The 26,411-nt window shown below is 42.1% G+C and overlaps 1 protein-coding gene across 1 annotated transcript in view; it reads left to right on the top strand.

The window, feature by feature from the left end:
- FASN (fatty acid synthase) overlaps positions 1-26,411 on the top strand; it is a 41,144-nt gene that overhangs the window by 8,426 nt on the left and 6,307 nt on the right. Inside the window, exons 4-37 of the mRNA XM_085077224.1 lie at positions 352-525; positions 1,452-1,652; positions 2,098-2,220; positions 2,796-2,911; positions 3,147-3,281; positions 5,614-6,073; positions 6,428-6,615; positions 7,403-7,592; positions 8,980-9,074; positions 9,477-9,611; positions 9,910-10,113; positions 11,615-11,730; positions 12,191-12,366; positions 12,720-12,911; positions 13,202-13,282; positions 13,380-13,565; positions 13,874-14,053; positions 14,286-14,489; positions 15,738-16,057; positions 16,209-16,598; positions 17,445-17,609; positions 17,807-17,925; positions 18,030-18,184; positions 18,526-18,729; positions 19,800-19,950; positions 20,430-20,608; positions 21,146-21,265; positions 21,413-21,535; positions 22,354-22,577; positions 22,855-23,056; positions 24,125-24,276; positions 24,777-24,868; positions 25,018-25,169; positions 25,469-25,711. Of these exons, the coding sequence (XP_084933350.1) occupies positions 352-525; positions 1,452-1,652; positions 2,098-2,220; positions 2,796-2,911; positions 3,147-3,281; positions 5,614-6,073; positions 6,428-6,615; positions 7,403-7,592; positions 8,980-9,074; positions 9,477-9,611; positions 9,910-10,113; positions 11,615-11,730; positions 12,191-12,366; positions 12,720-12,911; positions 13,202-13,282; positions 13,380-13,565; positions 13,874-14,053; positions 14,286-14,489; positions 15,738-16,057; positions 16,209-16,598; positions 17,445-17,609; positions 17,807-17,925; positions 18,030-18,184; positions 18,526-18,729; positions 19,800-19,950; positions 20,430-20,608; positions 21,146-21,265; positions 21,413-21,535; positions 22,354-22,577; positions 22,855-23,056; positions 24,125-24,276; positions 24,777-24,868; positions 25,018-25,169; positions 25,469-25,711 (6,147 nt within the window). The remainder of the gene's footprint in view (positions 1-351; positions 526-1,451; positions 1,653-2,097; positions 2,221-2,795; positions 2,912-3,146; positions 3,282-5,613; positions 6,074-6,427; positions 6,616-7,402; positions 7,593-8,979; positions 9,075-9,476; positions 9,612-9,909; positions 10,114-11,614; positions 11,731-12,190; positions 12,367-12,719; positions 12,912-13,201; positions 13,283-13,379; positions 13,566-13,873; positions 14,054-14,285; positions 14,490-15,737; positions 16,058-16,208; positions 16,599-17,444; positions 17,610-17,806; positions 17,926-18,029; positions 18,185-18,525; positions 18,730-19,799; positions 19,951-20,429; positions 20,609-21,145; positions 21,266-21,412; positions 21,536-22,353; positions 22,578-22,854; positions 23,057-24,124; positions 24,277-24,776; positions 24,869-25,017; positions 25,170-25,468; positions 25,712-26,411) is intronic.

The raw sequence follows: 26,411 nt of genomic DNA on the forward strand, positions 1-26,411 counted from the left end.
TACTGGAAGTCAGCTGTTAGCTTCTCTTGTCAGCATTTGTACTTTTCATAGTCTGCCCACTTTTTTACACAAGGCTCTAGCAATGCCCAGCTAGGCTGAAATTCAGCCTGTGTCAGGGCACGGTATGTTCTGGCCAAAAGCCAATACCAAACTTCTGATGGATTCTGAAGTAAGACATGTAAGGTCTGCAGTTGGAACAGATAAAAAGTTACTAAAGGTAAGGGAACAATGCTGCAGGCCTGCCAGAAAGGGACAATAAGTAGTTTTTGGTGAACTGGTGCTAGCGTACCTGGTATCTCCCCAGTTTGCCCTTCATTATGTTTACTGTAATCTGCCTTCCAATCCCCATAGGTATTAATCCGGCCACGCTCCGTGGTACAGACACAGGTGTATGGATTGGTGCCAGTGGATCAGAAGCTGCTGAAGCCCTCAGCCAAGATCCAGAAGAGCTGTTGGGATACAGTATGACTGGCTGTCAGCGTGCTATGCTTGCCAACAGGATTTCCTACTTCTATGACTTAACAGGTGAGTGCCCCCCAAACCTCTCGATGCTGATCAGCAATGGCAATTTCAACATGATGGTACCACAGTTGCTGTAGAGGACTGGGATGGATATGATGGCATAGACCCCTTTTGGAAAGGGAAAATAGCATGTAATAATTCTGAGGCGTATGAGAAGTGAAAAATATATTGTAACTATGTGATAGGTAGGAGGCTTTACAACTTTAAGGCTTTACTCTGCTGCTGCTGCTGGGCATAGCTGGTGTTCATCTGAAAGATGGTGATGTCAGGAAGCCTTTATAAAAAGGCCTAGGTCCTTTCTGGCCTTTAGACTGCTATTTGGTATCAAGATACATGGAAGTCAGCTAGACCAGAGAAAAACTGCAACTGACCGCAAAAAAAGCAGTTGGCTTTTTTTTGAGTAAAGTGGAAGAAGTAGGAGAGCCACAAAAATTCTATGATTGAAGGCACAGATATGATTCAATCCATATATGGTATTGAAGGGAATGGTATTGAATGGAGATGGAAATTGATCTGAATTGAAGCAGAGAGCAGAGATAATGGCAACGGTAGCACCAGGAAGGGCAAGGGATTTTTATTCGTGAGAATGGGGAATTAGATGAGACCTGTCTATAAAGCTGTGTTCTCTTTTTGATGGAGAGATAGAATTTTTAAAAATGCCCTTAAAGCCAATCTGTTCAGATTTTTTTCCCCACCTTTCCCATGCCTTACCTTGTAAGTAGGCAGAGATAGTGGTTCTAGTCTTATGTTCCATCGGGTTTATCTGCTGTCTTCAGAAGCAGCTCGGCCATGTTCTGAAGCAAGAAACTCTTGTTTAATATTGGTTTTAATATGTTTTTTGTTATCCCATCCTGTAGTCTTTGGAGAACAATCTAGGAAATTAAGGTTGTTTTTGTTTTGTTTGTTTTTTTTCCTTTATGTTTCTTAAGGACCAAGCCTAACTATTGACACAGCCTGCTCCTCTAGTCTTGTTGCTCTGGAAAATGCTTATAAGGCCATTCGTCATGGGCGGTGCAGTGCAGCCCTAGTGGGAGGGGTCAACCTCTTGCTGAAACCCAACACATCTGTGCAGTTCATGAAACTGGGTATGCTTAGTCCTGATGGTGCCTGCAAGGCTTTTGATGTTTCAGGTAAGGCACTAGTACAAAAGCTTATGTTGTATGAGAGGAACTTACTGTACAGTCTGTACAGCTACTCTTCAATACAGCAAAGAGCCAGCCTTGTAGTTGTTCCAAGGTGTACTGTTTGTACAGTAGTTCCAAGGGACATAGTGTGAACCTGATCTATGTTGCATGCTCCATTGAACCTGGAAAACTAACTGTGGGGAAGAAACTGACGCCATATTGTTTATCCCTCTGCCTCTGGGGAGAACAAATAGCTGTCTCTTGATGGAAACTTTCTGCTGTCATTTTTGATGAGCACTGTGTCTTTCTAGGCCATGAAATTTTTCTTTAAAAGAAATAGCTATGTCATAGTCTCAAACCAGTTTATTGTAGGCGGTAATCTTACTGCGTGGTGTTTGGCAACATTTTACAAAGTACAGCAGGAGTCGTGACTCTCTCTCTCTGCTCTCAGGAAATGGATATTGTCGCTCTGAAGCTGCTGTTGTTGTTCTTTTGACCAAGAGATCTATGGCTAAGAGGATCTATGCCACAATAGTAAATGCTGGCGTTAACACTGATGGCTTTAAGGAGCAAGGTAGGTATTGAGCTGAAAAGTGCGATGTCTACAGAACTGTTCAGTCTAGAGTCTTTGCCATAAAAAATGGTCTGCTGTAGAGTTCATCTTTAGATGCATGAACGTCTTTTGGTGTTCGGGTTGTTTTTTTTTATTTTCTGGTACTGATAATGCAAAGTTCTATTTTGTAAAGAAGTTGAAGGAGACAAGGAATAACACTGAAGGTACAGTGTTATAACTGTAAAGCTCTTACCCTATTGTTGGTCCAGCTTCTCCTGCTCTCCAGTTGTGGAGACGCCAAGCTTCACATGTTTTGCTTAATCTAGACATCTTCTAGTATTCTGTTAACCGGTATCTTTCTGCCCTAGTGTAACTCATTGCTTTAGGTTAATTTCTGTTTCCTCCGCTCTTCTTACAAAGAGCCTGACAGGCTGGTTGTGTTTGGTGCTAAGGACACGGGGTAAATCCTGAAAAGGTCTCTAGTTTGTCTGGGATTTTTTTGGGGACCCAGTAGCCCCAAGCAGATGAAAGGATGCTAAAATCAGAACAGGAAGCATCTGATAAGAGAGTGGAATTGATGGCAATTTTGATCCTAGGTGTGACATTCCCATCTGGAGAGATGCAGCAGCAGTTGGTCAGATCTTTGTACAGGGAATGCGGTGTCAAACCTGAAGAAGTGGAGTATATTGAAGCTCATGGAACAGGCACCAAGGTCAGCATAGTCCCTTAGGGACCAGAGTGTTTTCTTCCCTTGCATTCTTCCCTTTTCCATTAAATTATTCTTTGTTTTCCAAAAGTGAAATATTTTTGCCTTCTACTAGTTAGTAGGATATGTCCTGCTTTGCTACTTTTGAATTTTGCCCAAACACTGTAATCTTTCAGATTTCTCTTTTGGGATGTGTTTTGGAATTGCTGGCTAATAGCCATTCTGATTCTCTTTGTACCAGGTTGGAGATCCACAGGAAGTAAATGGCATTGTAAATATCTTCTGTGAGGGTAAGAAGGAGCCACTGTTGATTGGATCAACCAAGTCAAACATGGGTCATCCAGAGCCTGCCTCAGGGCTTGCTGCATTAGCCAAGGTAACAGGTGGCTTGAGAAGGAAAATTTGGGAAGGTGGGGAACACCAGTGCGTGGGGTTTTGTTTTATTTTAGTTTAGGGAAAATTTGCATTGATTCAGGGTAAAATGTTCACTGATAATGAGAAACACGTGAATGCTCATCATTAACTACTTGCTTCACGTGTGAATACCTTTAAAACCTCGGGTGGCTACCTGCAAACCACCGAATGCGCAGGTAGCCCTCTGCTGTGTGCACACACACTTCAGTTCCCACTTCCTACTAAATTCTACATGAGCATAGTTCTGCTGAGAATAAAGGCTTTGGGATTCTTTTGTTAATCTCATTGATTGCTTTGTCAGTCCTTACACTGGACATTCCAACTCTGCCGTAAATCATTTGGGTTTGAGGCACATATATGTAGAGGGATTTAGATGTTTGGAGTAGTTGACAATGACCAAAGATAAGAGGCAGTGTGGACTTTTGGTGCCAAAAGAGCATCTGATCCTTCTGGCTTTCTGCCAGGGATGTATCATCTCTTCCTCTTCTCTCTTAGGGATGGCAAGAAGCCAGGTGAGTTCTCTGGGATGAGGCTTCCAGCATGAATAACTGTCTGTCTTAGCAACCAGCTTGCTAACTACTGCTGTAGTCAGACAGTCATCTATTGGCTCTGGCTGCTAAACTGCTTAGCAGAGAGCTAGCTAATGTTCACACTTGCTTGTAAGCCTATTACCATAGAACTGTGCAAACCAAAGTCACGTACACTGCCACTGCTAGAATTTTAGACTCTTCAAAGTAGTTACTTGTGACCCAAATACAACTTACTGTAAGTAGCCTCATCTGCATGGCAATAGCAGTGTCCATCTCTCTGTAGAGGAAGGTTTAGGGTTTTTTTAGTCTCTTTGTCTCTGACTGACACATTCTTTATAGAAGGAGTGATAGCTTAGTCATAAAATAAGCTTCTCAATCCATACTGTGTTGTATGTAACAAACCGTTTGTTTAGTGTGGTTCTGTGATCCATCAGGGCGGGATCATAACTTTGAGGTACTGTTGTTTTCATCTCTACACCAAATCTAGTGTTTCTTAGTAACTGTCTCAGGAAGTCTGCAGTTTGTGTAAGTGTCTTCTTCTGGAATTCCATAAAATGCTCCTGTGGGAGGCATCAGGAAATTAGATCTTGAAATAACTAATTTCAGACTTGAAGTGAATCCATTAATTATATGGATTGGTAGGAATGAAACTAAGGCTTACCAAGGCCTCTTCAGTCACATTATAGTAAGGGAGGGAAAACTCACTGGCACCTTTGAAATACCCAGCCAGTCTAATCACTTGCTATGCAGCAAAGACAAAGCTTTTTGGTGGCACTGCTTGTATGCTCACTGTACTGTGCTCTGAAACCTATATAGAAACCATAGCAGACTTAAAAGTACAATATGTATGCGGTGTAAAGCAACAGCACGTTTAAAGTGCATAGTGTCGGAGTAGGATAGTATTCATGCAAGTACTTGGACTGCAGCTTTAAACATGTTGACTGGAGTTGAAATCATGTGTTTATGCCGGTTGTTCTCCCAGGTAAGCTGCCTATATCTGATAGTCAACTTGGAGGAACAGTTCCCAAGCCAGTATCTCTCTCTGACTATTCTGGGGTGTGAAGGAAGTGCCAGACATGCAGAGCACACTGTGTTTGCAGCTGACCTTGTAGTCTGTGATTTGCTGAGCTTGTTCCACAGATGAGTATGGGCTTGGTGTCATGGGCTGTATGTAGAGAGGCTGCTAAGAGAAGGGAGCTCTTGCTTTTTTTGACACAGATATTTTGTTCCTCACACTGTTTTCTGTACTTCCTTTTGGCTCTGCCAGTTCTGAGCAGTCTTCTGTTTCTGGTTTTTTGAATCAAGAAGACAACAAATGGGTGTAAAGCAGCAAGCAGACTTCTTTACTAGTGCATCAGTTCGATTCTTTTGCAGCAAAGGAAGAAATAGACGCATTTTGTTGTGATGAGAAAGAGGATTTGTGACGGTCTGTGACTGGGAAGAGATGAAGTGGAATGTGATAAAAAGATGGGATCTGAAAGGGGAAAAGATGATGTGTAGTCTTGGTACCTGGGCTGCTTTTCCAGCAAGACTGCATGGCTTGCCAGTTAGAAAGGGTCTGGAAGTTAAATAAAAGGCTACTACGCTCAGCTTCTCTGACGACTTCCTGCATGGTATTATGCTATTCTCTGAAATGTCACTTTATCCAAATGCAGAGATCTGCTTTAGTATATGCTACATGGTTATTTGTAGAGAAAAAAAATAACAATAGAAGAATGTTTGCCATGAGACAATGTGGAGCACAGACACTGTTTTTTCTTTCAGGTCATTCTCTCTCTGGAACATGGGCTCTGGGCACCAAATCTTCATTTCAATACCCCAAATCCAGATATTCCTGCCTTACAAGATGGCTCTTTGACGGTAGTTTGTAAACCAACACCAGTGAAAGGTGGCCTTGTCAGTATCAACTCTTTTGGCTTTGGAGGTGCTAATGCTCATGTCATTCTAAGGCCAAATAAGAACAAATGCCAGCCTCTGGAGACTTGTAATGTGCCAAGACTGGTTCAAATTTCTGGGAGAACCCAGGAAGCTGTGGAAGTACTAATTCAAGAGAGCAGAAAACATGGAGGATGCAGCCCATTTGTAAGTCTGCTCAGTGATATCTCTGCAGTTCCTGTGTCCTCCATGCCCTATAGGGGCTACACGCTGGTTGGCACCGAAAGTGATATAAAAGAGGTTCAGCAAGTTCAAGCATCTGGTAGACCACTCTGGTACATCTGCTCAGGTAGGTGTGCAGCATTGGATCCAGACTTCTCCGTTCCTCCATAGATCTGGGGCTTGAGCAATTGTATTCTGTGCCCTAATGTTATGTTACAGTATAGCATGAGGAAATACTTTGCAACTCTGTGGTACATCTAGGAGACCTGTTTTTTCTGTATTTTATCAAAACCTTCCAACTTAACTGTCTTCTGATTATAGCGAAGTCCAGTAAAATAAAAAGTGGTGCCTAATTTAGAGAACGTTAGAAATGTACAATGTTTTGCTCTTAGAATTCTTTAACTGCCAGAGGAAGTGTGTCTGTGTCTACTACTGTTTGAGAGTATTACTAAAGCTCACTTTCTCTTTGCCTATCCTGCAGGCATGGGAACACAGTGGAAAGGCATGGGCCTGAGCCTTATGAGGTTGGATCTGTTTCGCCAGTCTATATTGCGCTCAGATGAGGCTTTGAAGAACACAGGCCTGAAGGTTTCAAACCTGCTGCTGCAAGCAGATGAGAACACTTTTGATGACACTGTCCATGCATTTGTTGGACTAGCTGCTATTCAGGCAAGGCTCAAAGGGCTAGTGGGAGGGGGGGTCGTGTACTCAATCCACATAAGCACCTTCTGCTAATGTCTGTTTGGCTGGTAACACTTTATACCGATTAATGGAAGCTTGTTTTGTGTAATCAGCAAGTGGCAGCTGTTAAAGATATCTCTCTGAAAGGAGGGAGTATGTTGTACCCTTGACAGTTTTGGGCTTTGCCACTAGTAAGGTGTTCAGATTAATACTAGCCTGAACTGATTTGCGTATGTATCTGTGTGTATATGGTGGAGTTTCTTCCTTTAAGAGACTAAGGAATGTCTTTGTTTTATGCAAATGTTTGTGCTAAGGGGCAAGGTTCCATTGAATGTCTTCTAAAATTTGTTCTGCAAATGAACTGAGTCAAGCTGAATGAAATCTCTTCTTGATTCTGAGTGTCAATGTGGGATTCATGGTTTCTTAATAAACGAGAGGCCAAGCTTTTAAAGTGATCTGGAAAGCTGGTCTTGCCTCTTACTTTGTACAGACACACTCTTGGCAGTCTCCTGTGGTTGGAAATATTTTCTTAGTGGAAAACTGCATTGTGGAGGCCCAGACAATACTAGAGTTGCATAATGATTCTTGGGATTGCTTTTAAAGGAGGATGGAGCTGCAGTTGTTGCGGGGGGTGGGGGGGAACAGCAGTGAGGCCAAGAATGCACCGTGTGTACCGAGAGTGTACCAAAAAGTTTGTTATGTACTGCTGTGCACCTTTGAGGCCTGACACCAGCTTACTCTGGCGTGGAATGAGTAATCTTGCTTCTGCTTGCAGATTGCTCAGATTGATATGCTGAAGGCTGCAGGTCTGCAACCGGATGGGATTTTGGGCCATTCAGTGGGAGAACTAGCTTGTGGCTATGCAGACAACTCCTTAAGTCATGAAGAAGCCATTCTCGCCGCTTATTGGCGGGGAAGATGTGTTAAAGAGGCCAAATTGCCCCCAGGAGGAATGGCTGCTGTTGGTAGGTATACCATTACCAAAAGAGTGATACAGGATACCAAAAAAGTGATACAGGAAAGTGCGTCTGATCTCTGTTGTACACCATTGGGATAAAACTGGTCTCTGAAACGATCATGTCTGTAAAATCTTGGCCAGTGTTTCCTCTTCTTTGTTTTCCTCTGATGTAGAGCAGGTTATTAAATATTTAAGCTGATACTATGGTAGTGATCTCTGTCCTGGAATACATCAGAATTTTGGTAATCTATCCAAAATTTAAGTGCAAATGGAGAGATTTATTGTCAGGTGACTAATGACAGGCCTGATAAATAATCACCTTAAAATGAGGTAAATCTAGAGCACCGAGTTTTTTGGCTCTTGATAGACATATCATACACAGACATGGGTATATATATTTTTTTTTTTAAATAATTTTTTTAAAAAGGAGACTTCTGATTGTCTGCAAGAGTAATGAGATGTGAAAATAGTAAGCCACTATTTTGTAGTGGGAAGCTGCTTAGTGGAATTTACTTCAGCCAATAACACTTAGGAATAAGCTTTCTCCTGAACAAGCTTTGCTTTGTGTTTGTGTAAGTCATATAGTTTTGCCCACTGTCGGGTAAAATTTTGGACCCAGTGGTTTTGCTTTGTGGTGCAGCTTTATAGTGACATACACTTTTAAAAGTAAAATTATTATTGGTAGTGCTGTTGTTCTTCTGTTTCTTATTGGACCTAGTGGTCAATTAAAACCTGAAACACTTAGGAAAAAAGCTGTTGCAGGTATAATGCAGTATATTGGACGAGATCACTTGTTAAAATCTTAGATTTCTTAATTTAAGTAATGCTACAAAGGACTACCCACATAATTTAGCTTTTCTTGGAGTGCTGCATATAATACGCTTTTTATAACCTGATGTTGAGTTCAAGTTCTTCCCATGACTTGTATCTGTGTAATGTGTGACCAGATACTTCGTATGTTAACCTATCATGCCACTAGAGTTGCTGATTTCTATGGATATTTTGTGTCTCTCAGCAATCCAACCTAGAACAGAGGAGACAACACCTGAACCTGACTCCTAGAAACTAAGGGCAACATGAGACAAAATAACCGAGTCTGTAGCTTATTTGAAAATGTGAGAGTTACCCCTACCCCATTCATCAATGCGATGGTGCAAAGATTTGGCCTTCTGTTCTTGTGTTCAGCATAAGTGTGATAAATGTCATGTTAAAGCTCTAGGGTAAATATTCTTAGCTTTTGCAGAATTGCTTTTGGGAGAAGGGGGAGATACCTGTCTGCCTCCTTCAAGTCCTTCCCAATTTTGCAAAGTGCTGAGTTGAAGACAGTGACTACAGTTAATACTGCCTCCTCTAATGAGGCTCATAGCTAGAAACACTTTCATTGTCTTCTGCAGGTCTGACATGGGAGGAATGTAAACAGCGCTGTCCTGCAAATGTGGTACCAGCCTGTCACAACTCTGAGGACACTGTCACTGTTTCAGGGCCTCTGGTGAGCATGCAACCAATACAGTACATACCAGGATTGTGAGTGGGACCTGTGAAGTTCAGGTTTAAAGAAAGCATGAAGCTCAGTTAGAGCTCAGCTGCTTGCAAAGGGGACCTGGATTGAAGTGGTGGAGTGTACATAATGCTTTGTATAAATGTACACACTCAAATACTCTGTGAGAGGAAGTGGTGTTAGTGCCTCAGTAAGCTGGTAAAGAAATAAGTCTTACATCCGTGGGCATAGTGGATGATAAATTATAGGACTGAGAAGGGAAATCACCTCATCCGAGCTATGGCTCCCCTTAAGTGGCAACTGATGAAGGGTATGAAGGGAGTACAGTGACTTGTACCGATGTCAGGTATGTTGTGAGCTTTTCTCTTTGTTCACTTATATTCCTCTTCTTAGAACTCTGTGAATGAGTTTGTAGCCAAACTGAAGAAAGATGGTGTGTTCGCAAAGGAGGTGCGCAGCGCTGGCGTCGCATTTCACTCCCATTACATGGCATCTATTGCACCAGCACTGCTCAATGCGCTGAAAAAGGTAATATTGCCAAACTCTGGCCTGCGTGGCTTATGCTCTGGCACCGGGGTTGATTATAGGTGATGCTGAGCTTGAGGGGACTCCTTTGTTCAGGAGGGAGAGGAAATATCTTGAAGAGCATGCAGACCTCTCAGATCTAATGTTTGACGTCACTTGGCCTCAAGCAGAAGGGTTGTCCTGAGCAATCAAGCTGAGAGAAATGACCTGCGAATAGGAGGAACTGTTTGCTTTTGCTTATCATTTTGTTCTCTATGACTTGTAACTATTTCTCCTGTCCTTCTTTCTTGACTGCCTGTAGGTCATTCCACGCCCTAAACCTCGTTCAGCACGATGGATCAGTACATCTATCCCTGAATCTCAGTGGCAAAGTGATCTGGCTAGGAATTCCTCTGCAGAGTACCATGTGAACAACCTAGTGAATCCAGTGCTGTTCCATGAAGGTCTGAAGCATATTCCAGAGAATGCCGTTGTAGTAGAGATTGCTCCGCATGCTCTTTTACAGGTATTGTATTTGATTGTTTCACTACTATATTGATAGTATCCTTGCTGTGGCAAGGAGGTTGAGGGTCTGAGGACTAGGGAAGACTGCTCCCCCACTTCCTCCGGTTCTGAGAGCATTTGCTTCCTTCAGTGCTTCTGAGATTTTCCTAGTTTTAGTGTTTGGGTTTTTGTTTGTTTGTGTTTTTTTAGGGGGCGGTGTATGTTAATGTTAAAAAACCAAAAAAAATCCCTAACACACTACCACTTTCTCACCCAGACATTCACATTACTGCCTTTATTTGTTCCTATGCACTTCAGATAGCTGATAGTCAGCTTTCTGAACTGAATAATGAGTAAGGAAAGCATTTAATTGTTTGGAACTAATGGAGAGTGTGTGCAAAAATTACAGTGGAGACATTCAAAGACTTAACAGGCCTTCTCTATGAAAAAAGTCTGTTACCATCTGTACACTGAATTTGGGTTGAGGTTTTTAAAAAAGGTGGTGGGTAGCAGTAGTGTTTTCCCCTCTTCTAGACCAAGTAGTCTGAGACCACAGGAACTTTGTTTCTTCTTAAACTCTGTTCCCTAATGAGATCAGATCATTACTCCTTTCTCCCCACCCTGTAAGAATTGATCCTCCTGGAATTAACTCCATAGTAGAGAATGCAGAGCACGAGGTGCGTTGGGAAATACATTCTCCACAGGATCATTGGTGTGGTCTTGTCTCTGTCCCTTAAGTCTCAAGGACTGGCCTTTTTTATATGGTCTGTAGCATGCAAGAGGAGAAGTCTTAGGCAGAATAGTAGTTACTTACAAATCAAGATTAATAGTTACATAGTGCTTCTGAGTTTTAATCCAGTTTATTTTTACTATGTCATGTTAGTCTTATGCTTTGAAAGTTACTTGAAGGGAGAATTGGGGTACAGTTTTTAAATAGGGCAGATACTTTTCGTGATAGAGACTGTATGCCTCATGCTGAAATAATTGAACAATATTGGACTCTAATGCAAGTGACTAAGACTTCATTATCTGAGTTTGAGAGTTTTCTGGTTTTCTTTTCCCTTCCTTTCTTTTCATATGTAAAGATCATGGGATCAAATTGAAGAGAAGACAAAAGTTGAGTTAGGTGTTCAAGGCTGAGTTTTTGCTTGAGAAATGCTCTAGGGTACTTAAGACTAGAAGGTGCTGCTCCTGGGAAGGGAGTGTGTGCAAGTGCAAAGCATGAGAAGGTGACTTTGCAGTTCTTCAAGTGCAGGTTTCGATTTCACTTCATGGTCTGCTTGGGAAAGGGATATTTGTGTTTTGGCAGAACTACATTAATGTTATGTAGGTTGCGCTTTACCAGATGTGCAACAGCTTGGGTTGCTGGAAGGGTACTCTTCCTTGTTAAAGTGGTGTGTGTTCCAGCAGCTAGCACAGAGCTCTTGGCACAGATATGTAAGTGGTTTGAGACCTATAGAGAAAAATGCAAAGTAGTAAAAGTAATGCCTTCCACCGGTGATTTGTGGATTCTGCTTGACCAGGCTATCTTGAAGAGAACTTTGAAACCAACTTGCACCATTCTACCTTTGATGAAGAAAGATCACAAAAATAATTTGGAGTTCTTCCTAACACAGATTGGAAAGATTCATTTAACTGGGTAAGGAGACTAGGGGAGGAGGGTGAATGTGATAATGGAAGGAAATTCAGGTCACTTCTCAAGTGTGCATGTCTTCACATGGATTCAAATACTCCTTCAAGAAACCTTGAAAAAGTGGGATGTACATTTGTGCTTTACATGCTTAACATGCTCACTTGTAAAGTGCTCACTTGTAAAGTGTTACCTTGGGTTAGAGAAGGTGTTTGGGCTGGGAAGGTGCCTTTTAAAGGCAAATCCCTTTTTAAAGGCCTAGGAACCTGAAACTAACTCTTGGAAATAAACTTTGCATCTTGTAGATTGTTAATTACAAATTTGCCTGCAGTAAGTGTTCATGGTGCATCTCAGACATGGAGTCTGAGACCAACTATGGCCTGACCTCTTAAGTGTTATAACCAATTTTTTTCCCTACTTTTTCTTCCCATCCCTCCTCCCACTGTCTTGATGCTTTTTGTCTTTCTAGGATAAATGTTCTTGGAAATAACTTGTTCCCTTCTGTGGAATACCCTGTCCCTGTGGGAACACCCCTTATTTCTCCACACATCAAGTGGGACCACAGTCAGGAGTGGGATGTTCCGAAAGCTGAAGACTTTCCAGCGGGTTCCAAAGGCTCTGCATCTGCTTCAGTCTATAATATTGGTGTGTTGCCAGTTTGGGATTTTTTTATTTGTTTGTCACTTTTCCGCTTTACCTCTGCGTTACCTTTTGTAAAACTAAGAAAAAATACTCAAAACAGCATCCTTGAAGCTCTCCTCTGAAGCTTAAATGTTTGGTTTGGCTTGAAAAAACCTGGATCTGTTTCTGAAAGAGTATGAGAGAACATGAATGGAGCAGGAACCTCTGTTGCGTCAGACTAAGATTAATTTTAAGAGCTGCATGTTGTCAGGCAGGATAGTTGGAGAAACTAGAACCTCTTGTAGACATTGAGGAGGAAACACCTCTCTATTAAGAGTGTTTTTATTATTTCTATTCTCCTCTTTATTCTTTGACAGATGTGAGTCCTGACTCTCCTGACCACTACTTGATTGGTCACTGCATTGATGGCAGAGTTTTGTACCCAGCAACTGGGTACCTAGTGCTGGCTTGGCGAACACTGGCACGGTCTCTTGGCATGGCCATGGAGCAAATGGCTGTTACGTTTGAAGATGTCACAATTCATCAGGCAACTATCCTTCCCAAAAAGGGTGAGTGAGGAGTGCTGCTATTACTGCACAACTGTGTAGTGAAGATGGAGGGAGTGGGAGGAAAAGAATACATGGGAAAAGTGAGGAGGAATGCAGGAGAGAGACCATGAAGAAGAGTGCAGCATGACTGAGCAAAGGACTGAATTCATGCAGTCAAGCAGTACATGTTGTGGTCATCTTTAGTACGTGTTGTGAGCAATGAGTCTAGTGATAGTGAAAGAAAAAGTTCTGCTTGAGGATGGTAGAAATAAATGGACCTCACAGTCCAGTCTTCACAATGTTTCTTGCAGGATCAGTACAGCTAGAAGTAAGACTCATGCCTGCTTCCCGCTGCTTTGAGGTGTCAGGAAATGGGAATCTGGCTGTGAGTGGTAAGTGAAGGAAGTGTTAGTGTGTACACAGTCTTAATAAAATCCTTTATTTATTAACAATGATAATGATTCTTGTTCTTGTTACTTTGCCCATCAGGGAAGATTTCCCTCCTAGAAAACACTGCTCAGAAGAATTTCCATAACCAGCCAGATGGCTTTCGGACTCCAGTGGACAGGAGCTCAAAGTCTCGGCTCTTGAAAGATGATGTTTATCAAGAGCTGCATCTGCGTGGATATAATTATGGACCAACTTTCCAGGGTGTTCTGGAATGCAACAGTGAAGGTGAATTTCCTTTCTAAAGAAGCACAATGAGCATGGATATTGTAATGATGACTGTTTGATCTTTTAATTTCATTTGTATTAACAGTTTACCTGACTGTGCCTTGTGAGGTAATTATGCTTTGTGTGATAAGGGATAACAACCAAGAGTCCTAATAGAGCATTCGGAAAGCTGTTATCTCCAGTGTGGGACTGACTGTTGGAGTTTATGGGGGAAGCTGGCTACACACACCAAACTTGGCATTTAATAAGCAGTGACGCTCTAGTATCTGCTGAATGATGAAATAGTGAGGCTTTCTCTTCTTCTGCAGCAACTGTAGGGAAAGTTCTGTGGAATGGGAACTGGGTGACCTTCCTCGACACTCTGCTACATGTGCTGATCTTAGCTGAGACTGGCCGCAGTCTGCGCTTACCCACAAGGATTCGTTCAGTCTGTATTGATCCCATGCTGCATCAAGAGCAGGTGTGCCAATATCAGGACAATGTAGAAGGTAATGTTTCTCATGCTGAACTTTTGCTGGTTGTTTTGACTACTGTGTGGGTGAATGTGTGAATTCTGAAGTAGTAGGGGGATGGCCTTTGGGAGGCCCTCTTAGTCTCCAAGCTATTCTGCAACTCTGTGATATCTCTAAGTATTTAACAGCCTGACATAGCACTGTTCATCAGATCGCCGTGAACAAAATATTTGTGTTTTCAAACTTATATTTCTTTCCTGACTTTCAGCTTTTGAAGTTGTTGTGGACCACTGCCTTGATAGCCTTAAAGCAGGAGGTGTTCAGATCAATGGACTTCATGCTTCTGTGGCACCACGGCGACAACAGGAACGGACACCTCCCACCCTGGAAAAATTCTGCTTTGTGCCCTACACTGAGACTAGCTGTTTGTCTTCCAGTGCCCATCTTCATGCCTATCTGGAGCGCTGCAAAGGTAGAGTGGGATTGGTTTCTTGTCATGCTAGGAGAATCTTCCAGCCTGAGAGAAGTAACTTAGAGATGCTGTTCATACTACTTCAGAACATCCAAGATATTAAGTGTTGGTCTCTGTAGAAGACTTCAGCAAGGGTTCTCTGTATGACTGCTAGAAGTTAAAATGTGGGTATGAGTAAAAAGCCGTGAAGAGGGACATCTGCCATTCTATAACAGTCAGGTGGGGTGTCAGATGGCACAAGCCCGTCTGCAAGCAGAGAGGTACAGATCATCTTTAAGGAAAAATCCAACCTAGTTGCTTTACAAACTGACAGGAGAGCTTACTTCCCTGAGTCTTTAACCTTGTTTTGTTTTTCCCTGTGAACTGCCAAGATAGACAAGCTGACATGCTTGTTCCCATTTGATTGTGGGCACATAGCCAAACAGGGAAAGTGATTTAGTGAGACACACATAAAATTAAATTTTTTGCTACAAGAATGGAACAGGAGCAATTCAGTCTATTGTGAAACTGGTAGCTAAATATAGTGCTTTTGGACAGGGAGACATCCACTGAGTTCATCACCTTAAGTGCCTTTTCATCAACGAGAAGAAAGTTTTGGTTTTTTTTTACTCTAGTGGTGAATTTTGCTTCATCTTGAGACAGCAATTTTTGTCATTCTATGTTGGTAAAGTGTCTTAATTCTCATCCTTAGATTTAGCAATAGATTTTTAAGATTGCCCTTCTTTTTCCTTTTTTTTTGCTCTTTTGTCAGTTTCCCCTCCAGTGTCCAAATAATGTCCCCAGAGGGCTTTTTTTCATCGGCTATGGTGGGCATATTTTATTTTTTGTAAACCTGTTCCTGATCCTCAGTCAGGATGAACTACATCCCATCCATTTATAAAGCAAAAAAGCATTTTAGTGTTTTTGTATCTGCAGAAACTTCACATTTTCCTTCACAGCTCCCTAAATCAATCAAAAGTTTTCTGCTAGTTGTCGTCTTTCAGTCAGTCTTCCACAGGCAACTGTGGTGGTTTAGTTTGTCTTGCTACAAAGCCTACTAGTTTGGGGCAAGCAACTACTGTACAATGTTGTACATTCAATCATGTGAATGAAGAGGCTGCACTGTATCTGTGTGTCTGGGCTAATGATACAGGATGCTGTAATTTCTGATGCTGATCAGCTGGTGTAGCAAATGGAAGCAAAGAGGAAAAGAAAAACTCTTGGAAAATCTTGACCCATCCTTTCATTTCTTCCCCTTCTATTCCCTAGGTCTGATCCAGAACTTACAGTCTAAGGTGGCAGTGCACGGGGTCAAATTAGTCATCCCTGGACTAGAAACTGCGCTAGCTGCTACTCCCAGCAGAGAGTCCTCACCCACACAGAAGGGCCTTCAGCATATCCTTGCTGAAATCTGCTGTCTGGAACTAAATGGAAACCTCCATTCTGAGCTGCAACAGGTTGTGATTCGAGAGAAAAGCCACTTCCAGAGTGACCCTCTTCTCAGTGGATTGCTAGATTCTGCAGAGTTGAAGACTTGCCTGGATGTGGCAGTGGAGAATATGATCAGTCATAGGATGAAGATAGTAGAGGTTAGTTGGAAGCCTGGGACAGGACTGTAACTAGTGTTTCTAGGCCTTCCAATAACCTGATGACATACTCCTGTTGTTCCAGTTATAACTGTGGACATTGTCCATGTTTTGACTTGGTTTCTCCTTTTCCTTCCTCTTCTTTTTCTCCCAGGCTATTGCAGGAAGTGGACAACTGTTCTCTCGTGTGAAAAGCATCCTGAATACTCAGCCCCTTTTGCAAGTGGACTACACTGCCACTGACCGCATCCTGGAAAACCTTTCGGCTCTTGAAACAGAGCTACAAGATGCTGGTGTTCTCTCTAGCCAGTGGGATCCATCTAGCCCTCCCTCTGGAAATCTGACCAATGCTGACTTGGTGGTATACAACTGTTCAACAAGTGTTTTAGTGAATCCCGCTGAAATCCTCTCTAATTTGGCAGCTGCGGTGAAAGAAGGAGGGTTTGTTTTGCTACACACTCTTCTTAAAGGAGAAACTCTTGGAGAAATTGTCAGTTTCCTTACAAGTCCAGATCTGCAGCAGAAACACAGCTTCCTGAGTGAGGTAGGTCCCGTGGAAGGACAGATACTTTCATGATGGATAGTCTGAGTCTGCTGCTTACAGCTGCTCTGATGGTGAATGTTGAGTAGGCCTTGCTTGCATGCCTTTCCATTGAAGTCTTCTGCAGAAACATCCAATCAACACTTCCTCAGAAGAGAGGACCTGTGAATTGCTACATACTAGGCTGAGAGAGTAAACTGTAGGTTCAGTCAGGTAGCCCTTTCATAATGCACTGAAAATTATTCATTGTCATTTGTCTATCTGTCTAATCTGTGTGAAAACACTGGCCAGTCATTTTTATTTCATTCAGATAGTTGCAGATCTTTAAGTGTTTCTGGATATGCCATACGTGCATTTTCATTCTTTTATTTTCCTGAAATGCCATTTCAGTGTAACTTAAGAGATATGGGTGCTTCTTCCCTTGCTTCTCCCCATCTGCCTGCAGACAGGGCTTATGTGGTGGAGGGTAGACACATTCAAATACCCTATGGGATTTGACAGCATGGTCGCTGCTCTGGGGTTTTTTGCACACCTGGTAATGTGCTAAGACTGGTTTCCTATCCAGGACTTTGAGATACTTGTACTCCAACTTTTGAAAGATCCTTTAGGGAAGGAGGAGTAGTCTAGACATGGATAAAACACTGTTACGTTAATCAAACATGTATTTGTACTGAGACAATACAGAGCAGGTGGCACGTTTTCAAGAAAAAGCAAGAAAGAGGTGGACAGTGCCTGTTGTTTCTGGTGACGTTGCCTTTAAGGAATCTCAACATGATGTATAGACGTGTCTTGTAGTTTTAATTGACTTCTGACTTCGCTGTTAATTTGTTGCTTTACCCGATTTGACAGGCACAGTGGGAGGACTTATTCAGCAAAGCTTCATTGAATCTGGTTGCCATGAAGAAGTCATTCTTTGGCTCAGTTATTTTCCTGTGTCGCCGGCAAGTCCCTATCAAAACACCTGTTTTTCTGCCGATAGACGAGACGAACTATAAGTGGGTTGAATCCTTAAAGGTGAGAATTCCTGTGTCCTAGGTATCTGCATTTCCAAATCGTTGTACTATCTAAATGAGATATTTAGTAGTGTTAAAAGAAGAATGTGTGTGTGGTCAGTTACTTTTAATACAATAGAAGTTATTCATCTCTGCCAAGGATATGAGGGCTATTTTCTTCCTGGTTCCTGGTAAAACAGTTTGGGGTTTGTCCCGTAGGAGGTCTTGGCTGACCCGTCAGAGCAGCCTGTGTGGTTGACTGCCACCAGTTGTGCAAACTCAGGAATTTTGGGAATGGTGAACTGCCTTCGCCTTGAAGCAGAAGGCCACCGAATCAGGTATGTAGGCATGCCCTTGAGTCACGTTTGGGAGATGAGATATTTACGTTAGCTTTTTCTCAGGTGTATGGCAAAACAAACAAAATGACAACTCTTGTTTTCAGGTGTGTGTTCATTTCCAACTTGAACCCTTCATCTGCTGTCCCACCCACGAGCCTGTCTTCCCTGGAGATGCAGAAGATTTTTCAGAAGGACCTAGTGATGAATGTGTATCGCGATGGAAAGTGGGGCTCCTTCAGGCATCTCCCACTGCAGCAAGGTAAATCCTTTGAGATCTGAGGATCACTTGCAAGGCCTTGAATCCGAATGAACTTTGAACAGAAAATTAGTAGCTATTGTTCCTACAGTTACCTTTTATTATTATTATTTTTAATGAACGATTTTGAATTCTTCTGGTCCAGCTCAAAGTTAACAGTAGCACACTCTGGTGCCAGAAGGAGGGATATGCAATTCAGGGTATCAAGAGTATTTCAAAGTAAGGAAGGGCTTTCTGGATAGCAAATAGAGGAGGAGGTAGAAATTATGCAAGAAATGTACTCATTTTGGAAAGCGCATACCTTTGTTAATGTGTGTAAGTTCTTATTGTTCCTTCTTCTGCAGCACAACCTCAGGAGCTGACAGAATATGCCTATGTAAATGCTTTGACTCGTGGAGACCTTTCATCTCTTCGTTGGATTGTCTCCCCACTTCAACACTTCCAGACCACAGATCCCAATGTTTTACTCTGCAAAGTCTATTATGCATCTCTTAACTTCCGGGACATTATGCTGGCCACGGGGAAGCTTTCTCCAGATGCTATCCCTGGTGAGTTAAAGTTGCATTAGAAGGAAACGTAGTTATGTATTGTTGTTCTAGCATTAATCTCTTGAATGTTAGTTATGCACTGGCTAAAGTGTATTCCAGAAAGCATGCTTTTGTGAAGGAAGTACAGCCCTGCTGCAGGGCTGTACACCAAAAACTCACAAGTTCTACTTCCAGTTACAGTTCCATTTTTTTAATATGGCACAATTAACAAACCATGCTCTGAGAAATGTTTCTAGCTGCATTGCATAGATACCAAGTGTGAGGTAAAACAAGTTGATGGAGGTTCCAAAGATGGGCACACTACATACCGAGGTGAGAATGTTGATGTTTCATGTTGCCATGCTGCTGGACATGCTTGGATTTTAGGGAAGAAAAATGCACAATGAAGTCATTGCCTGTCTGCATAATGGGGGTGGTATTATCTTGCTTCACAATGAGTTAAGAATTGATGTAATGTCTATGAAATAGTTTTAAAAATGTATTTTAAAGATAGGGGTTGGAACCTGTAAAAACCCAGTTCCATTGGGTAATTCGTATGGATGATTTGGGTAGGGCTGGGTTCCCCTTTATGACTGAACCACATGGCATAATGGAAGGTGCCCCTGCCCATGGCAGAAGGTTGGAAGTAGATGATCTTTAAGGACCCTTCCAGCACAAACCATTCTATGATTCTATGGCTGATGTGTCTGCCTAAAATGTGACTTAGCAAAAATTCATATTTCACAGTATATTTTTATGGTGCTCATCCTTCCTAGTTTATCTATCATTCTTTTTCAGGGGGACAGAATTGCCTCTGAAACAAGATGTTTTCATGAAATTTCTCAGATGAAAACTGGAAACTAAAGCAATATCATCAAAGATAAAGACCTAAGATTTAATGAGACCAGGTCCTTTTCCACTACTCTTGGAGTGAGACATTAACAATGGCAATTTATGAACTGTGTACAGAATAGACAAATCCCAGCACTCTTTCTGTCTCTGGGGTTTAGACTTTCAGGAACTGCTGTTGTGGTAAAGGAATTTTAGAAGAAAATTGGTTTTTTTTGTAAAAGGTGATAATGTTCTTTCAGGAAACTGGGCTTTGCAGCAATGCATGCTGGGCATGGAGTTCTCAGGACGGGACCTGGCTGGAAGAAGAGTAATGGGATTGCTGCCAGCGAAGGGGCTGGCCACAGTGGTAGACTGTGACAAGAGGTTTCTATGGGAGGTGCCTGAAAACTGGTAGGTCAGCTTCTGTTTTCTGGTTAAGATTTGCCTTCCTGCTTGACGCTGATGACAGCCCTGATCAAACCTGAGCGCTGCACAATGGGTAGATTCCCCTCTGAGAAATGTTAACAGGGCTATAGTGTCCCAAGCAACTGTAGGATTTTGGGTTAGATTCACTGCAGGAGTTCAACACTAGTTTTTGTACAGCGGCTTGCATAAGGTCTTTTTTTGGGCTCTTAGCTTCATGTGTTTCAGTGTACACTGGGATTTCAGTGTCAGTTATGTTACTGGTTAGTTACTGAAATATTTCTGCAGAATCATGAAACTTGGCTGTGCTTGGCATCTGTGGTAGTCTGCTGTATGATTGACAACCACTTACACTTTCTGATCTATCTCAGCAGCTTAACCTTTCCATTGCAGAAAGGCAAATTTCATCAGGAGAATCTAGTAGTCTTTTCCAAGGTTAAAGAGATCTCTTCTTTTTTGCTCCTTAGGACTCTAGAAGAAGCAGCATCAGTGCCTGTGGTTTATGCCACTGCTTATTATGCTTTGGTGGTTCGAGGTGGTATGAAGAAGGGTGAGAGCGTCCTTATTCACTCCGGCTCAGGAGGTGTGGGCCAAGCAGCCATTGCCATTGCCCTGAGCATGGGCTGCCGTGTCTTTGCTACTGTAGGTGAGTACTGAGGGCCCAAAGTCATGGGGAGAAATACAAAATGATAGTTAATAAATAGAGGAAGCATGTGTGTGCACACATGCATAAGGATGTGCCTATATACGCATATACCTCCTCAGTATGATCTGCTGTTGCTTTGATCTAGTGTCCAGGCTGAGAAAGGGATACATGGTAAATACAGCTACGAACTAGGTGCTTGAGACTTCCACAGCACAGTCAGATTTATCTACCTTTGTACACTATATAATCAAAAGTATGGAAGACGATCGAGGCTTCCTCATTTTAAATTTAGTGATATGAATCCAGTGCCTGTCCATTGAAAGGCTCTGATCTGTTTCTGGTCCTTGCTCTATCTCATAAATAAGCAGTAGCAACCAGACAGCCTTTGTCCTAAGGTCTGACATTTTGAGAGACCGAAAGCTTTCAGATGGCTTCTCGGACTTACAGTCCTTGGGGGAAAGCTGTGCAGCAGAAAATGGGCTGTTTCATCATAAAAATGAAATTAATGACATCTTCCAACCTGTCTTCTACTTCCAGGTTCCACTGAGAAACGTGAGTATCTCCAAGCAAGATTCCCACAGCTAGATGCTAATAGCTTTTCCAGCTCCAGAGATACTTCCTTTGAGCAACATATACTTCGAGTTACCAATGGAAAAGGTGAAGTTCAAGAAATATTTTTCCTTTTTTTGTCAGCTATGCCACATAATGTAGTTGCATGTTCTAAAGACAATATGAGTCTCCAGAAGACAGCATTAGGCTCTCAGCGGAGTTGAGTTTAAGTAGTTGCTTCTACTTCCATTGCAGGTGTCAACCTCGTGTTAAATTCCTTGGCAGAAGAGAAGCTCCAAGCCAGTTTGCGTTGTCTTGCTCGACATGGACGCTTCTTGGAAATTGGCAAATTTGATCTGTCTAACAACAGTCAGCTTGGTAAGATGGGGCATCAGGAAACACCTCTCATTAGGATTTTAGCTGCTGCCCAGCACCCCCAGGTCCCTTTCTGCAGGGCAGCTCTCCAGCGTCTCCAAATTTATACTTGTGTCTGGTGTCACTTGGTCTCAGGTGCACAATTGGCATTTGTTAAATTTTATATCATTGATGATTGCCCAGTATTCCAGTCTATCTAGACCCCTCTGCAAAGCCTCATGTGCCTCAAGGCAGTCAACAGCATCTACCAGTTTTGAAGGCACCGGGCAAGATTAACTTGATTTCTCTTGGATGGGAAAACAAATTTTTGAATGTTATAATGTGATGTGTTAGTGAAAAATTACAACAATGTTCTCCTGTTGTAGAATGCTTGCATATACTAAGTGCTGACAGTCTGCTTCCTTATTCTAATTAAATTTGAGAAGATCATACCGTGTTGGAAAACCTTGCTATGAGGAAGAGTCTCCTGTGGAGATAGACATGATATATGTAGGATTCTAGCTTCCCTGTGACTTTAACTCTGCTGTCACCAGACAAAAAAAATGTCCTTTTTAATATCAGACTGACCATGGTACAGCTTGTCCTCTCAACAAACAATTTTTTGCGAGTGGAGTTTCTGTGAAACTGGTCTGCCTGTAAGAGAACAACCTAATGAATATAGCATTTGGAGACTATATGCAAGAATGAGTTTGGAAAATGTAGAATTCAAGCATCTGTCTGCTTTACTCCTGTGACCTACACAGAAATGTTTCTGAAGCAGAGGATAGGCTCCATTTTGAAATGTCAGCACCATCAGGTCATAACCAAGTTGCTTTTTCTAGGAATGTCTCTCTTCCTCAAGAATGTGGCATTTCATGGGATCCTACTAGATTCAATATTCGATGCGGGAAACCAAGAGTGGGAAGTAGTATCAGAGTTGTTGAAGAAAGGCATAAAAGATGGTGTAGTAAAGCCCCTGAGGAGTACAGTCTTCAACAAAGAAGAGGTAGAAGCTGCCTTCAGGTTCATGGCACAAGGAAAACATATTGGCAAAGTTATGATCAAGGTAATAAGATAATGTTCATTCTCTGATGCATCTGGCGTTCTCTGGTGACTATTGGATATTTTGATCCATTTGGAGTTGAAGTTCTGTACATAGGATGGCACAGGGTCAGTTTTTACTGCTGACACTGTCACAAATGTAAGTGTCAAGTCTGGCACTGTTACTACAAGGTGCATTCCCACTGGCAGGAGGATCACAGCATGGAAAAATGACAGATGCATTGTGTATCTGATTGTAACTACTTCTTTTTTCTTCTTTCTTTTTTTTTTGTGGTGGGAAGGTCCAAGAAGAGGAAAAGGAGTATCGTTTAAGAAAGTCTGAACCAGTTAAAATCTCCGCAATCTCCCGAACCTCCTGTCCACCTACCAAGTGTTATATCATCACAGGGGGCCTAGGAGGATTTGGGCTTGAGTTGGCACAGTGGCTAATTGAGAGAGGAGCACAGAAAATTATACTGACATCTCGTTCGGGCATACGAAATGGTAAGCAAAAATTGTAAGGGAACATGACTGCCTTTCAACAGACTTCAGTTTGCAGTTTCTCTCCATTTTTAAGTGTCCTATTGGTGAATAATAATGTCTTGATCTCTTTTCTTTCTTTTCTGTATTATCTCACTTCAAACAAGCTGTTGTCTCCTGTATAGTAAAGGAGGAACTATCTTTTAGCTTGACCTTTTTCTCCAGCTACTGCTTTCCTCTTTTTATGCATCCTAATTCTATCAACCCATTTTCTCTCTTACACGGGATTTTTTCTGTAGCCTTTCTTTTACCTTTATGCCCTTTGCAAAATCTGGCTACCTCACTAACTCGTCCACTGGCTGTAGTATGTTGGATCACGTGCCACAAGGAAGGCTCTAAAAACTCCTTGGTAAAGATACTCTGCCCCTCAAATTACAGGTGTGGATGCTTGCTCTTGCTCCTTAGATAGGTCATCTGTAAAGATGGACCTTACTGTCTGATAACATCCATAACATTTTTACTCAGATTTAAAGCATTAGTTTGATTGCAGTGGCAGCACTGAGATTTCTTATCAGTGATAGTCTTCGGTATTTCCTCATACAAATTCAGTCATAACACAGCTTCTCTCTGTCTCTACAGGTTTCTTCTTTCTTTTGGCACGTTCACAATCACACCACTCATGTGTACAAACACTGAGGTCACATACTTCTTCTCAAGTCCTGGTTGTGCTACTATAATCTATTGCCTTGCTCTAGCAAATTTAGCCATTCTTTCCTATCTCAGTGTCCAAATTTGTGTTCATTTCTCTTCACAGTTGTATTTTTTCTTCCTTCCTTCCTTCCCTCCACCACCACCCTGACCCTTAGGTTCTCCCAATGCTATTCTCCACTTGATATATTTAGAATATTTCTGAAATTTAAATAATTTTTAGCTACAGTTCAAGTTTTGTCCAATTTTTATCTTGTAGCTGAATCAGGAATTATTTAGCTAGTCAGTCCCTAACTAGTTAGAAAAGCATAAAGGAGCAGGTTAACCAAAGCCTTACGGTTGGAATGCTTCATCCCAGGCACTGTCCACCTTTATTTTTTCTAGGATACCAGGCTAAACGTGTTAAAGAGTGGAAGGCACTGGGAATCGAAGTGCTGGTATCTACCAGTGATATTGGAACACTAGAAGGAACACAGCTATTGATAGAAGAAGCTTTGCGGCTTGGACCAGTTGGAGGCATCTTTAATTTGGCTGTGGTAGGTGACAAAAATGCTCAGGACTTGTAAGAGGCAGCATCCCTTCAAGTGACTTTTTTACTGAAGGCAGTCAGGTTTCGTACAATTTTAATTCAGTACTCTGCGTTTCAGAGGGCACTATGCTTTGGTCTTACCTGGTGACTAAAGACTTGTGGGTCTGTCCCCTTGACCTGAGAACCAACAATATTTGGCCACCCAGTTCAGTTATGCAGTAAGACAAATGTTGCCCTAGACCCCTGGGGACCGGAAAAATCCCTTGTAGAACTTGCCGGAATTTCTGCAATGTCAGTACTGAAAAAATAATGAAAAAAGCAGACTTGACAAAAGCAGTGTTGTCATATTTTAGGATATTCAGGATATGTCTGTACTATGAAGTTACAAAAATACCATGTGTAGGGATATCCTCTCATATCTCAAGCCATGTGGCATATTTAAACAGAGAGACTGGAGATACTGAAACTACACTTTCTTTTTTAATCCCACCCCCTACCTCCCCACAGGTCCTTAGAGATGGAATGATTGAAAATCAGACCCCAGAATTATTCTTGGAGGTCAACAAGCCCAAGTATTCGGGCACCCTTCATTTGGATTGGTAAGTGTGTGTGGAAGGGACAAATAAGGACTGCTTTTATGGTCACAGAACTGATCAAACTTAGTTGTTTTAGTCTTGCACTAGCCTTCTATGGTTATACAGTTAGCACATTTTTCTGATGAGGTTCCTCTCTCCTGCACTGTTCCAAGGGTGACTCGTAAGAAGTGTCCAGACCTGGACTATTTTGTTGTGTTCTCCTCTGTAAGCTGTGGAAGAGGAAATGCTGGGCAAAGTAATTATGGCTTTGCCAATTCTACCATGGAGCGTATCTGTGAGCAGCGACATCACGATGGGCTCCCAGGTAAGATGATTTTACTCATGTCACAGAATAAACTATCTTGCCAAACATCCAGATGAGGACTAGTTCACCAGAAACTTGTGCGCTTATCTGGAGTGATAATGTATTTTGAAGGCTGTTTTCCGCTCCTAGACGTTATGCTGAGTCATTCATGTGTGACTGAATACTGACCATTTAACAGTACAAAGGAAATGCAGGCCTTGGCTTATCTGGTTATTAAGTCCATTTTTTATTAATCCCTTATTGTTGCTGCCATGTGCTTTAGTTAGCTGCTTAGTGTGTTCTTCTAATTTCTCTTCCAGGCCTGGCAATCCAATGGGGAGCTATTGGTGATGTGGGTATCTTGCTGAAGACAATGGGAAACAAAGACATTGTGGTGGGGGGAACGATTCCCCAACAAATCAGCTCATGCCTGGAGGTGCTCGATGTCTTCTTGAATCAACCTCATCCTGTCATGTCCAGTTTTGTCCTAGCAGAGAAGGTCTCAGTGAAAGCTGAAGGAGGTAGTCAGCGGGATCTTGTAGAAGCTGTTGCTCACATCCTTGGTAAGTGCTGTCACTCAAGCACTGCTGGGCCATGTCTACTCTCTCAGTACTTTCAGAAAGCATTGGTGCTGCTGTGGGTGTTCTGTTCAGCATCTTCTCCCCATCGCCTGTGGTGTGGCTATGTTGTTGTTGTGAGACTGCTTTTTTTTTCCTTTACACTCACTGCTCCTTCTCTCAATTTATGACTTTGTTTCTTGTATGGGTTTTTCTCTGTTACTGTGTTTACATAGATATGCATATATATTCCAGTGTCTTGGGTTTTATTTAGAGTGAACTGGTACCTTTCTCCAAATGAAGAATCAACGGGAACACCCCCCCAAGAGCAAAATTCTGGGAAAGCACATAATAGAGCAAATACAAAACTAACTTTCTGGGTACTATTCCAGCTTTCAAACATTCACTTTGGTATGTCCCCATCCCGCACAAAGTAGCTTTTGTCTACGTAGTGCCTGACTGGGAGTGTATTCACTTATCAGCTCTGTCTGTCATCCCATGTGAACATCTAGTAACTATGCATTACAGGCGCCACATCCTTCTGTCTGTCTTGAACCTGCTCTCTTTTACCACTGTGTCCCCTATTTTTGTGTTGAAAGTGAATAATCACTGTCAACTCTATCTACTATGTCCCCCTTCAGTTGTCTCTTTTGCAGACGGAAGCGCGTGTTGTTCCTTTGTTTTCCACCAGAAAAGGCAATGATAA

This window comes from Lichenostomus cassidix, chromosome 18 (assembly GCF_008360975.1).
Source record: "Lichenostomus cassidix isolate B80296 chromosome 18, HeHo_3.0, whole genome shotgun sequence".
In the NCBI taxonomy this organism is placed as follows: Eukaryota; Metazoa; Chordata; class Aves; order Passeriformes; family Meliphagidae; genus Lichenostomus; species Lichenostomus cassidix.